At 34.4% G+C, this 13,613-nt stretch overlaps 1 protein-coding gene across 1 annotated transcript; it reads right to left on the bottom strand.

Annotated features, from left to right (window-relative positions):
* Nucleotides 1-1,139: 1,139 nt before the first annotated feature.
* Nucleotides 1,140-8,457, bottom strand: LOC135839194 (uncharacterized). Its single transcript, XM_065355095.1, has 4 exons — nucleotides 7,233-8,457; nucleotides 6,749-7,064; nucleotides 6,054-6,624; nucleotides 1,140-2,205 (listed from the first exon to the last, which is right to left on the bottom strand). Exons 1-4 carry the CDS (start codon nucleotides 7,318-7,320, stop codon nucleotides 1,297-1,299), a joined length of 1,884 nt encoding a protein of 627 aa, XP_065211167.1. The 5' UTR covers nucleotides 7,321-8,457; the 3' UTR covers nucleotides 1,140-1,296.
* Between the last annotated feature and the right edge of the window lie 5,156 nt (nucleotides 8,458-13,613).

Raw genomic sequence — 13,613 nt, forward strand, 5'->3', positions numbered from 1 at the left:
GGTATCGAGCGTAGTATCAAATTGTCGAGAATTTGAAGAAGAACATTTTTTGTCATGGTAATTTTTCTCAAAAACCTAATATTTACGGAGTAAAACGCAAAAAACGTGAATCGGAACCGGTTTCAACCCCCTAAAAAATTTTCCTCCAGGTGTAGGAGAGTCCATCCGAACACATTCCCAAAGAAAAAATTCATGTGCCAATTTTTTCCTTTTTGCCCCTGCTTTTTTACGTTATTTTCCCGCTCTAGCGAGCGTATTTCATTTTTCATAAAAAGTACGGATTTAGAATTAGAATAGATTTTTTGGCTGCCAGCGCTTTATACAAAATAATAATGAAATGCATTGTTTCTGATATTCAATTACGCAGATATTGATATTGTATCATTAAAAATTGAATTATGGGTGGGCATAAATTTTCACACAAACCAAAAAAATGGGGAGGGGGAGGGAAGGGCGGCGAATTTATTACCTGCCTAGGGCGGCCTAATGTTAAATCCGGCCCTGTTGGTGGTACCTATTTCGATCATCAAGCTGCGCTCTTCTATGCAGTTTTTGTGAAAAATATACTTACATTCGCTCTGTTTCAATCGGAATAAACGAGTTGCAAATTGCATAAAACATGAATGCAAGGAATGACTGCCATACTTGACTAAGTGATTTTCAGAGCAAAAATGCTGATCGCCCATCGCCGGCATTCTTTTCACTTCTGAGCGATGTTCTCATGCTCAGAATTTATTCTAGTATAGACTTCAGAATGCATTCAAAACACGTTACCTTTTCATTAGTTCAGTCCATTAATAAAATGCGTTTCATCGTCACGAAGTACACCCTCAACTCATGAACAAAATTGAGCATTATAACTCAATTGTATCTATATGTTGTGTAACAATAAGTCCGAAATTTTACAATTCGGGGTTGGTACAGCCAATTTTGTACCATCTCCGAAGTGTCCGGACCAAGCGTGAATATTACTTTTTCATCGGACTTGGTTCGTACCATGCCCGGAGGGTCCGGACAAAGTGTTCGACTTGGATGGCACTCTATAGGAATTCAGATGTAGGATCCTTCTTATACACACCATTTTCATGAAGATAATGAAATATAAAACGGGAAGAAATTCAATTTAATAAAATGGTGATTAATATAATATATAAATATTTCATTCAAATAGGTACCTACTTAAACTTGAAAGTAGGTGAACAAGCGAACCAGATATTTCTACCCGCCCTGCAAGGAATATAAATAACGTTATTATAGGTACACAGTATTTACGAGTACCGCTTTTTCGTGACTGTTTCAAACACAAAAACAATACTTTTCAAGCATAGAGTGAACTGGAACGCAAGAACTCTGCTGACCATATTCATTAATACGGCTGATCAAATTGGAAACTTCAAAATCAATCTTATATTGCACAGTGACTTCAAAAATAGCGCCACTAGGTTTCACCGCGAATACAATTAGGTAAGAAGTAGAGTTCAATGATTCAGAAAATTTACTATGAGCGGTAAGTACTTCATATAAACTCAAAAAAGCGCATCGTTTACCTATCGAAGTGGCATTCCGATTCTCATCAATAAACTGATTTATACGATTTACGACAGCAACCGCGGCCCATTGGACGACCGGCTCTTTCACCGATACTTGTTCAAAGTCAGCGTGACAAGTGCACCAGTGTTCGCTGATCGATGCATTTTCGCACGACCTATCCTCCGGAATTTTTTTGAATAATGTATCGCAGCCAGGACAGCCAGCAGGTTTTCTCGGCACTTCGCCGTGAAGTATGTCCAGCAAAGTAGCGTACAAATCATACGGAGTCGATAAGCGATTTTTATTGGCCACTAAATTGGCATATTTTTGCGGATAAGTAGATTTAAAAGAAGGTGGTATCCAGAAGTACAGAAATGGCATTCGTTCTTCTAACCAGCCGACAAAAGTTTCACGAATTCCACCCCATCTCATTCCGTGGTCGCTGAGAAATATTACGATGGTCGAGTTTAAATAGTTTTCGATACTTTGAAGGAAATCCTTTACTCTTTGATCCATTACTGTGGGCATGTTCAACTCGCTATGACTGAATGTATTAGTCCAAAACACATTGAAATATGGTCGTTGGTAGAAACGTTTTGTGAATTCGGTTACGTATTCGAAAAGATACTCGACCATGGGGAACATACCCAAACAATACGGCATTCCTCCATTGTTCTGAAACAGAAAAGTGGATTTTTTCAGCATCTAAAATGTTTCTAATTGATTTATTTGGGTTCTAATAGATTTTCATGTACCTGATGTTTAAAAATTTGAATGAAAATAGCATTGTAAGAATTGCCTACTTTTTGTTTTATTTTTTTTCTTGTCCTCTCTCCAGAAAGGCTGGTGTACAGTGTACACCCATCAAAATGTGAAAAAATTGAACAAAATTGATATGAGTGTCATAATCTAATCATTTTTTGATATAGAACTCAAATTTTTGATTATTTTTTTCTCAGCTCCTCCAGAAGAGGGGATACACCCATCAAAATTTGAAAGAATTAAAGAAAATTGATATGTGTGTCAAAATCTGGATGTTTTTCGACATACCTAGAACTCGATTTTTTGATGCTTTTTTCTTGCCCTCTGGAGGTGATATAATGATGCAATTGATAAATATTTATAGGTATTTAAAGTGGTGAACATCATCAAACATCACTTGAACGGTGAACTTCTACAACAATTTTTTTTTCTTGTATCCCATTGACATGCCTAACGTAACATGAAAAAAACTCAATCTAAATCTAAGTACCCTTCTCCTGCCAGTACTTGAGGAATCTAACTGCGTCATCGTCAAGTGTCCCATTTAATTTTCCAGGATTGAGTTTTCCTGATAATTCACACTCAAATAGGTGCTTGTCAGTCTGAACATCGCCGCATTCACACAGATCATCATCAGCCAACTGCCATCTATGAAGGTTGTACTTGGATCTTGTGACTCCGTTCCTCAATCTGTTAAGTGTGTTCCACAGTCCATATTATTCAGATATTCTTCACTTGGTAGGGCTTTCTGCCTGGTATAACTAGGGTGAAACCAAAGGGTGAAAATCCATTAATCCAATTAGGTATATTTCTCTTTCAACCACACCTTGTACTTCTTGAGAAAATCTTTCAAGCGACAACCGCTTTTGTGCCACTTTCATTTCACATTACATATAAAATTATCGTTACCTTAATGCTAAATCCGAGTATGTCCATCCAAAAAAACGTCGTCGTTTTGCGTAACTGATAAGACTCTGGGAAGCCCTGAATTGAAAAATTTGCATCTGAGTACAGTTAAAATGCACCACCGAAGATGCACGAAGCTGACCGATGTTCAATCAGAACTGAAGTAGCAAGAATCGAAAGGGGTATAGGTAAGTCCATTTTTTTCATTTTTCAGAAAACGAAAAAAACCGTTTTATTCCAAAAATTCAAACTGCTAGAAAATATGGTTCAGGCCATTGAAGGGAGTCCATTAGAGACGACTTTTAAGCCTGATGTCAAAAAAAAAATTAAATGTACCGGAGTAATGGCCGAAAAACGCGTTTGGACTTATACCCCGTTTAGCACCGGTTTGCACTGGTCAGCGACCAAAATTCCGATTCAAGACTGGAAACCACACGGGCCTTCTTCGCACCTTCAAACACGTTATTTCAGCGCAAATCGCAGGTCAAAAGATTGAAATGCGGCCGAGCAGTACATAAAAATTTGAAATGGAGGAAAATTTTTTTTCAATTTTTTTTAAAAATCAGCTGTTTTTTCAGGGGCATTCATCGGTCATTATCAGCAACTATTTAGGCACAGATTAATGTAAGCAAACTTGGATGGACTTATACTCCATTTTGCACCGAACAACGTTGACAAAACCATGTTCTCGACCTGATAGCGAAAATCTGACAACACCAGTCGATCCGCCGTACTTCAATGCCCCAATCACCATCATTATCTCAAAAATGAAAAAAATGGACTTATACCCCTTTCGATTCTTGCTACTTCAACTCAACGAACCCTTCCGAGCATATCCGAACCTTATCAGTGATGAGTAAAATCGTACTTTTTTTGTATGGACATACTCGGATTTGGCATTAAGGTAACGATATTTTTGCGTTGGTCAACTTGCAAACCTGGCGCTAAACAGTGGTTCTCAATTTTGGTACATACAACGACATTTGGTTTTGCAAAATGAGCTTTCACAAAGTTTTCAAAGAAATATCCATAACTTGAATCAGCTATGAGTTAACACTGAAAACAATATCATCAAACATATCATGATTCATACATAAATGTGTGCTACATACAATACAACCAACTTGATGTAAATGAGTGAGAACAGCTTGAAAATTAATGTAGGTATGTGTTACAGTTAATGTGTTTACTCCAGGTAATGTATGAAATAACCAGTCATTTCATACAGTGAAATTGAATTTTTTCTACACTTTACCTAGTTATTTCATACATACACGAGGTGTGTATTGTTGAAGTGTGAAATCAATGAATAAAATGGGATGAAGTAACAATTCATCAAGGTAATGCATGGAGAATCTAGTTAATCTATGAAATCCAGAGAAGTGATATCAGTTAAATAATGAAATGAACTGTTAAAAATTGAGATTTGCCGGGCTCAATAGCAAATTTCACGTAACATTTTTTGATGTGGCTAATAACTGCACCAGATCTTTAAATATGAGAGAAAAAAAAGAAATTTTTGAATTTTCTCAAGTTTTTGTTCAGCATTAGTGTTGGGAAAATTTGCAAATATTCTTTTTTTGCTTGCGCATGCGCAAGAATAAGCGCATTTTGTGCGCATATTCCACATATTCTTTTCAAAAAGTTGAAACATTATTACTTTAGTTTAGAGAAGATTTTTTTCACTTCAAGGCAAGGCATAACTAAGAACAATTCACTTGCATTAAGTACTTTTTTGTTAACGTATGAAATAACTAAGTAATTACCTGGAGTAAACACATTAATGGTAACATGTATCAAGATCCTGATATAAATTTCATTGTATAGCCATGGGTAATTTGATACATTTGGACAAATTACTCAAAAAGCACGGAGTTCCCCCAAAAAAGCTAACCAAGGTTGTATCATGTCCAGGGCTGTAAGGTAATTTATGTTGGTAAATTACGGCGGTATTTTACCAAAAGTTTATTACCGTATTTTACCATAATTTACCAAAAAGCCAAATTCACACTTTTTTTCCATCTTTCCTTCATAAATTTCAAAATTTCCATGGAAATTTATGATTTGAAAGTTAGGTACCAAAAATTATGTCCATGGAAAATTTTCTATAATCTTTAATAACACCTAAAGCTGATGAAAATTTACTTCAGAGGCAGGTCAGAAGTTCAGAACTTCGAAGTCAAACTATAAGAAATAACTCGTCATATCCAAATTAGTAAAATACCATAAATACCGTAAAATACCATAAATACCGTAAAATACCGTATTTTACTGTATTTTACCAGCGAATAAATTACGGTAATTTAACAGCCCTGAATTCATGTCGATAGCTTGATTAGGTACTGTTGATTACTTGAAAAGTTTGACCCATATTGAGTTATGCGGAAATAATTTCACATTGACAAAAAACTATCCAAGTTTGCACTGGTATTACTCTTATTTTGTTCAATTTTTTTCAAATTTCAATGAGCGTACCACCCCCCTGGAGGGGGGACGAGAAAAAAATAACCAAAAATTGAATTCTACGTAGAAAATACCTGGATTTATGACACCCATATCAATTTTTTCAAATTTTGATGGGCGTACCAGTCTCCCTGGAGGGACAAGAAAAAAACAAAAAATCAAATTATATGTCGAAAATTCTGCAACACCACCAATAACTATTTTTATTTTGGTTATAGTTAGGTACGTTATAATTTATGGCATGCGCACCTTATTTAGCCATCTGGTCAACTCCGAGTCGTTTGGTTTTAATTACATTTTTTTCAAAAATTTCGCGTGATTCCTCGAATTTTAACAACAGGCAGGTACTCGACTTCCTTGTTTTGAACTAAAGTAAAGTACAATGTACTTACCCTAACTTCCAAATATTTCTCTGCTCCCACCAAATACGGCCTGGTATAATAATCAGTCGGACTATTCATGAATCCGTACTTTTTATAATTGAACATGGTTATGTCTGGACAATCTTCGCTGTAAGCGGTGATATAAGAATCATTTTTAAAATTTTTCCATATCAACGGGCAGTCATCAAACGCATCCATTTTCGATTTCACACAACTGGATTTGAACTGGCTGACATTCATTCCTGATAACGCAGCCACTAAATTAGGAAACGTATTGTCGGCTATTTTATTATATCCTTCAAGTTCCAGCCATTGTTTCTCTTTCAGATACTGTACTGTTTTTGGCATGCTCCTTATTAGATTCAGTCTTGAAATCGAATCGATTCCAAAAAATAAAACACTGTATTTGATCGGATCCGCAGCCGGCTTCGGTGGCGAGGGTTGTTTTTCAATCACCATCGAATGAATATTTTCATAGATTAGTTTTTTACTTTCGTTTCGCGATGTGCATTTGACGTAAATGTACTCAGCTTTTGGGGGTAAAACTGTTTCTTGCCCGTAGCACATTGATTCGGAAATTCTGCAAAAGTATACGTAGGTACCTAAGTAGATTTGGCTATCTGATATACGAAGTACATACTTATTTACTTATACTCGTATCTAAAATCACAGGTATTGGTACATTTAAATGAGTGGGAACTTACGAAACTCTATCGTCATCATTGTCATTGCGACGAGAACGTATTTCATCTCGACTAAATATCGAATAACAACATTGAACATCACCCATTGTAACCGAATAATCCTGAAGTGCTTGTTGATCAACTTTAATGGTGTGTGTACGACTAGTGTCATTATAGATGACTTTTGTGAGGGCTTTTAGTTTCGAGCATACTAGAGGTTTCCAAGCTTTCACAAATTTTCGAATGGATTCGTGATAAGGATCGACATTTGGAATACGACATGATTCACTCCACACCACATATCCATGTTTCACATCTTCTCTGGATATTTCAGAATCTAAAAACACGCGTAAATAGGTTCATAAGCCATTAATTGATGGATAGCTACAGCAAAATGTGGTGAAATTTTACTGCAATTTTTAATCATAGATATTCACGAGAGATTAGTCAGAGCATAATTTACAAGAATCAAATTATAACACTTGCTGTTGAATGAACTTCTCACAATTGTGTATGTAGTAGAGCATTAACGTCATGAAAACCAGCAAAAACGCCAGTGTGTGAAGACGTGGTTTTAATTTGTTCGCCAACATTCTGAAATAGAATATCGAAACCTACGAAAAATGGATAACATTATTCTCTGATTTAAAAAAAAAACAGTGCAGTGTAATGTACCACATTAGCTAATGCAAAAAAACTGCATTATTCGAAGAGATGTAACATTACAAAATACTATAAGGTAAAAAATAGCTAAAAACTTGATGCAATTTTTTCAATTTTTCAAAATTGGTTGGCGAAAATGATCAAAAAATTGGCACTAGGTATTGCGTCCGAAAATATTTTCCCTGTTTTAGGAATGATATTTTTAAATATTTAAATAATATATTTAGTTAATGCGAAAATTTGCCAAGAAAAAATTTTCAGAAAACGAATTTAGGTATCTCAAAATAAAGCGATTTGCAATTTTTCAACCGCTCAGTAGAATCATGGAAGTGGTCTTGGATTTTGACTGCAATAGTATAGATCGACGAATGGACCTCAAATACTTTTGAGACTGGGATACTGTTTTCAAAACGGATTTTTAAAAATCAATCATCCGACTTTTTCACGTATTCGACACCTCTCCGCCCCAATTTACTTCGCACTGTACGTACTACGTACTTGGCTCAAGTTACTCAATTGTAAGTCAATCACGAAGTTACTCATTTCATTTGTATGAATTAAACTTCTTTATCGGAAAAAATAACCGCAATAAGCAATAACTTTTATAAGTAACCTCCATTAAAAAATTCAACATGACTGAGTATTGCGACGAATCTGGAAGGTAGGCTACGTACAAAAATTCTTTACTAAAAACTACACTCAACGACTCTTGAAGTTGCAGTTTGCAGGGGTGTCGAGAAATCATATTCTCCGAGACCAAATCTTCCCAACCGATTTTTCAACGGCAGTGAGGAGGGATTTTTTTCTAGTCATTACAGTCCAACTCAAAAAATTACCCCCAAAATCCTTCTTGAAGTAATTGCAGCTGCAATGATACCGAGAAAGTACATATATTCTCGTTGATGAAGTCTTCAAACAGATTGGGCTTTTGATTATTAAACCACCAGACAATCGGCTAGAAGACTTGGTCTTCAAGAATAAATTTTCTACGTACCCCTGCAACGACTCCAACTTCAAAAATCGTTGATTGCAGTTTTTAATAACAAATTTTCCTTACGTTCCGGATTCGTCGCAATACTCAATCATACTGAATTTTTTAATGAAGTATCTACTTATATGTATAAGCTGATGAAAAGTACACATACAAGATTTCCAATTACGAGAATTGATCATTGCGGTAATTATTTCCCATAAAAAAGTTTAATTAAATGCGAATATAAATGATTGGATAAGTCGAGCTAAATAATTGATACCTATTTAATATTTATATAGGCAGGTATTGTGTTTTGAAAAATTGAAAATTTTCGATTTGAAGTTCTCCTTTTTGGTCAATAATTTTCATACAAAAAAAATCAAAATTTAAATAATCGTGAAACAGCATGCTGGGTTCTATCATTTATAAGGTTCATAAATGTATTGAGTCAAGTGAGATGTCTTATGATGTATGTACAAGCTAACTCACCTGTATTAGTTCAAGTTGGATTTCTTGCTTACTGTTTCTGTGATTCTCCAACGTATCTACTCAAACATACCTTTAAATTTGAAGCAGTAAAATTTCACTGCTTAGCAGTAGCATGTGACGACACATTTGCCTTCTTAAAAGTAGTAGTTTTGCTCATCTGATTTTCCATGCATTATTTTCGACGCAGTCATCGTGTTGAAATTTCAGATTTGATTTGTCAGGTTGTTGTTGATTTTTTTTTAAAATGAGAAATTAATTTTTGAGATTTAGAACGATCATCTCGTACAAAAATGAGAGAATTTCGGTTTATTAAGGTATTGTCTTTATTTTTTAATCAATCCATTACCTACATTAATATTTATATGATTATCTATGGTACCTTAGCTATTCTTATTTTCTAATTCATTTTTTCAAGTGTATATATGAATTATTGGTAGGTAATTCTCTTCCCATTTTGTATGTATTTTATTATATCTTATATCTGCTATGAGTAGGTAAGTACTTTTCCGTTTCAAGGAAGATAATCCACCATATTATGTAGGCTTTTGGATAGTCGCTTCGGTGTTCGAAACTACTTTCACTGCAGCTCGCACGTGTGATAAACCTCGTTAACTGGCCATGATGATGGATGTTGAGAAGGGGCCATTACACTGTACTCTAAAGTACCCGTATTAATCCAAATAAATGAATTAAAACGAACAGCGTGCTCGCATATAATAACAGCACGAGGAGAAACGTAAATTTTTTCGTTCTTTTCAGTCCACGCATAATAATATTTATCAAGTGTAGTGCCTATCGATTTTAACTTAGTCCATCCACCAGTTAATTCCTTGCAATTAGGGCAGGATTTTTTATCAGCAGTAATTAATAATTCCTGGTTCAATAATAAAAGCATTGAGCCGAACATGAATTTCCCGAAGAAACGCATTTTTTAAAAAACTTTTCACGTAGTTTTCGAATAATTAGGTAATGGATATCAAAGTTTCTTTCTATTTTCACTGAAATTGCGTTGCTAAAGCCAAAGTTATCACGCTGCTCTGCAAAAAAAAAAAAAAAAAAAAACATCGTAAAAGTTGAATGTAAAATATAGTATACCCAGTATTTTGAGAAAAACGTAATTTGGAGAAGTCTGTGTTTGATTCTAAGGTAACAAATGTCGAGTCACAATAGATATTGTTTTTTTTGTTTTTTTTTTTTTTAAATTCAATCACATTTATCCCCTTCCGTATCTTTTACAGTACCCACAAGGTGGCCAAAAAACTCCTTAAAGTTGGAAATAATATTTCGAAGGCAATAGTTTTTTAGGTATCAAGCACCTCTAAAGAAAGTTTTTTGCTTAGAAAACTAGATACGAAACGTGGAATAAATCAAAGACCCTATCACGGTTAAACACAAAACTTTTTCGAGAGGCGGTGGGTGCTCGATATTTCTGAAAGCGTCAGCGTCAGTTATTATTCATGTAGGTAGGTACATACATACGTACCTACTTGAAGAGATGATAAATCTTCACCACGTGCACTTAGAGCAATGTCAATGAATAAGTATAGGTATACCAGGTTGTAGGTACCAAATGAGACTATAACCTACTACGACTTCTAATCCAGCTGTTTCAAGATAAAATTCCACTCGAGTTAAATTAATCTTCAAGGTTCGGCCAAAACGAGCAATGTATGTACATTACTTTGATCACTCGGATTCATTTTGGGTTTATTATAGTATAGGTACCAATCCCAATGGTCATGCGTGTAATTAAGAAACTATTGTGTAAGTAGGTACATATTTTATGAGGAAATGTGTGTTTAAAAAAATAATTTTTAGAATTGGGGTTGCCTAATCCTAATACTCAGTAGGTACAAAAATGTACTTTCAATTATTTTTGGAAGCAAAGTTCAACTAAGTATAATGGGTACCTATGTTGTTTTTCTTAGAACCGTATGTCGCTCATACGAACTCAAAATTGAAATTATGTAAATTATAAACCTGTCTAGGTAATTAAATTAGATCTAAATAAATTTAAATTAATAATGGATCAAATATGTGTACTTAATATTATAAATGAAATGAAACAAAATGCAATAAATTAAATTAGGTAAATTACAAATATGAATATTAAAACATCTACCAAAATCGTTTAAAACAAAACGAAATATACTCGTACACTGAATTCAAAAAAATAAAAGAGAATACCTTATTGTAAATTGAATTGAATTGAATTGAATTGAATTGATAAATGTGAGTAAATTCGATTAATTTGAGTTAAAAATCAATTTAAAAAATATAAAATCAAATTGAAAAAAAAATTAACTATCAAATTCAAAATTCTTTATTTGAGATACTTACATGCGGCAGCATTGCTGCCATCGTATCAAGTTAAGCATGTACATAGAATACACATTTCAGCTGCTTATAGGATAAAAAACTTGATTAAAACATAAAAGATGAAGATTTAAAACTATGGGTACATAAAATCTACTCCAGGTTATTTCAAAAAAATTGAACTTTTATTGATCCTGGAAGCTGAGATATTCTTCCAGGGTATAATAAGCCCTAGTTATCAGCCATTCTTTGAGGACATGTTTGAATTTTTTGCAGTTGGCTGGTTTTTTACACTCTCTGGAATCCGATTATATACTTTTTGCAGCAGATGATACAGTGCTACTCTGGAGAAGTTTTGTGCGGTGGTGGGGAGTTCTGAGGTTACCTCGTGATCTGGTACTGTATGGATGGGTAATTTTTGGAAAGGTTATAACCCCAGTATAAACCATGAGAGATATGTCCAGAATATATTCTGATACTGTAGTGAGAATTTTATTATCAACAAAGGTGAGTCTGCATGTTTGTCTTAGAGGTAGTTTATAAATTGTTCTTATCGCACGTTTTTGTAGTGTGAGTATTTGCTTGACATCAGATGCATTACCTCCCCAAAAAACTACCCCATAGGCCATTGTGGAGTGGAATAGTCCAAAATATGCAAGTCTGAGAGTTTTTTGATTTGCAATTTGGCGTAGCTGAAAGAGTAAAAAGTTTATAGATGACAAACGACTGGTTAATTTAGTGATGTATACATCCCATTTTAAATTGCATTGAACATCAACCCCTAAGAACTTTGCAGCACGAGAGACATTAGGTAGAGTTGAGAGAGTTTCTGCTACCAGGTCTGCCTCCTTGGGGGTTACATTGAAAGGCACTGTTACTGTTTTTTCCAAGTTCAAGCTCATGCAATTTGCATTAAACCAGCAGATTAAGTTTTTGAGAACATGTTCTGTTTTTTTAAGCAGTGTGTCCCAGCTACCACCTTTTAAAAACATAGTTGTATCATCTGCAAACTGTGTTAGAAGTGCATTAATGTAAGATGACAAATCGTTAACATAGAGAATAAACAATAAAGGTTCAAGTATGGAACCTTGGGGGACTTCTTTGTCTATTATTTTCTCTTCAGAAAAGGTATAAGTCTCGCCATTTTGGATTTTGACTATTTGTACCCTATTTTCAAGGAAGGATTTCAGCCAACTGTGGATTGGACCCCTTATCCCATATTTTTCCAACTTTCCCAGTAGAATTCTGTGGTTCATGGTATCAAAAGCTTTCGATAAATCACAGAATATTGCCAATGAATTTTCACCCTCTTGGCCAGCTTGGAGAATTTTGTTCAATAAATTAAATATTGCTTTGGTGGTGTTTTTTCCACGACGGAAGCCAATTTGCGTTTCACTTAGAATGCTGTTAGGTAGCTGGTAGGAATCGTATCAGTCGATTATACAATAGACGCTCAAAAATCTTTGAGAATACTGGTGTTACAGAGATGGGCTTATAGTTGTGATGCGCTCTGTGAAACAGGACCACAAGTCGGAAAAATCGAAATTGATTTTTTTTGCTTAATTATTAGAGGACCTCATTCCGAACATTTTGAGATAAAAATATCGAAAATTGGTTGAAAAATACCGGAGACACGGCGCCTCAAAGTTTTAATTTTGAGAAAATGCTTTTTGAGAAAAATCAGTTCAAAGTTTTTTTGCGTTTCCAAGCACATATCATTTTTTTACTTCAAAACCACTTTACATATCGATCTGAAATTTTAATATGTATGTGTAATTGTGTATCCTGGGTACCATGTGATGCTGTAAAAAAAAATTATGTTATATGGATGGATGGTTCTGATATTATGCAAGGCATGCATAAATTCATTACTCACAAAAGTAGGAAAATGACGCAAGAAATTTGAAAAAAAAAACGTAAAAATGTGTAAAGAATGATAATTTTACAAAAACTCATGACTTGAAACAGAAATGAGTGAAAAAAAATTTTCACAATTTTTGCAGGCAGCTGTTCTCAAACCCGCGACCTCTGGCGTGCCAAGCTGTCACCACAGTCACCCAGCCACCAAAAACATTTTTAAAAATGGGTTTTCTAATGGTATACAACTAATTTTATTGTGAAACTAACATAAATAACAGGAAAGAGCAGAAAAACATCACCAAAACGTGATTACTGACTTGCAGGGTTGGCAAGTAGACTATATAGTCTACTTTACACGCTTTGTCTACGTGTAAACAACGTTACTGTAGACAACGATAGTTCACATGTAGACATTGTAGACTATGTAAACTATGTAAACTACAAAGTAAAACTGTTTTCTGTTTTAGAATAAGGCATTTTTTACATGGATTTTGGCAGAAAATTTTGAAAATTTGTAGTTAAAATCCAATAATTGTTCAAAAACAAGATTCAAAAAATGTCCAAAAACTAGATTTTTGAGAATCC

Source organism: Planococcus citri, chromosome 3 (assembly GCF_950023065.1).
Source record: "Planococcus citri chromosome 3, ihPlaCitr1.1, whole genome shotgun sequence".
Taxonomy (NCBI): domain Eukaryota; kingdom Metazoa; phylum Arthropoda; class Insecta; order Hemiptera; family Pseudococcidae; genus Planococcus; species Planococcus citri.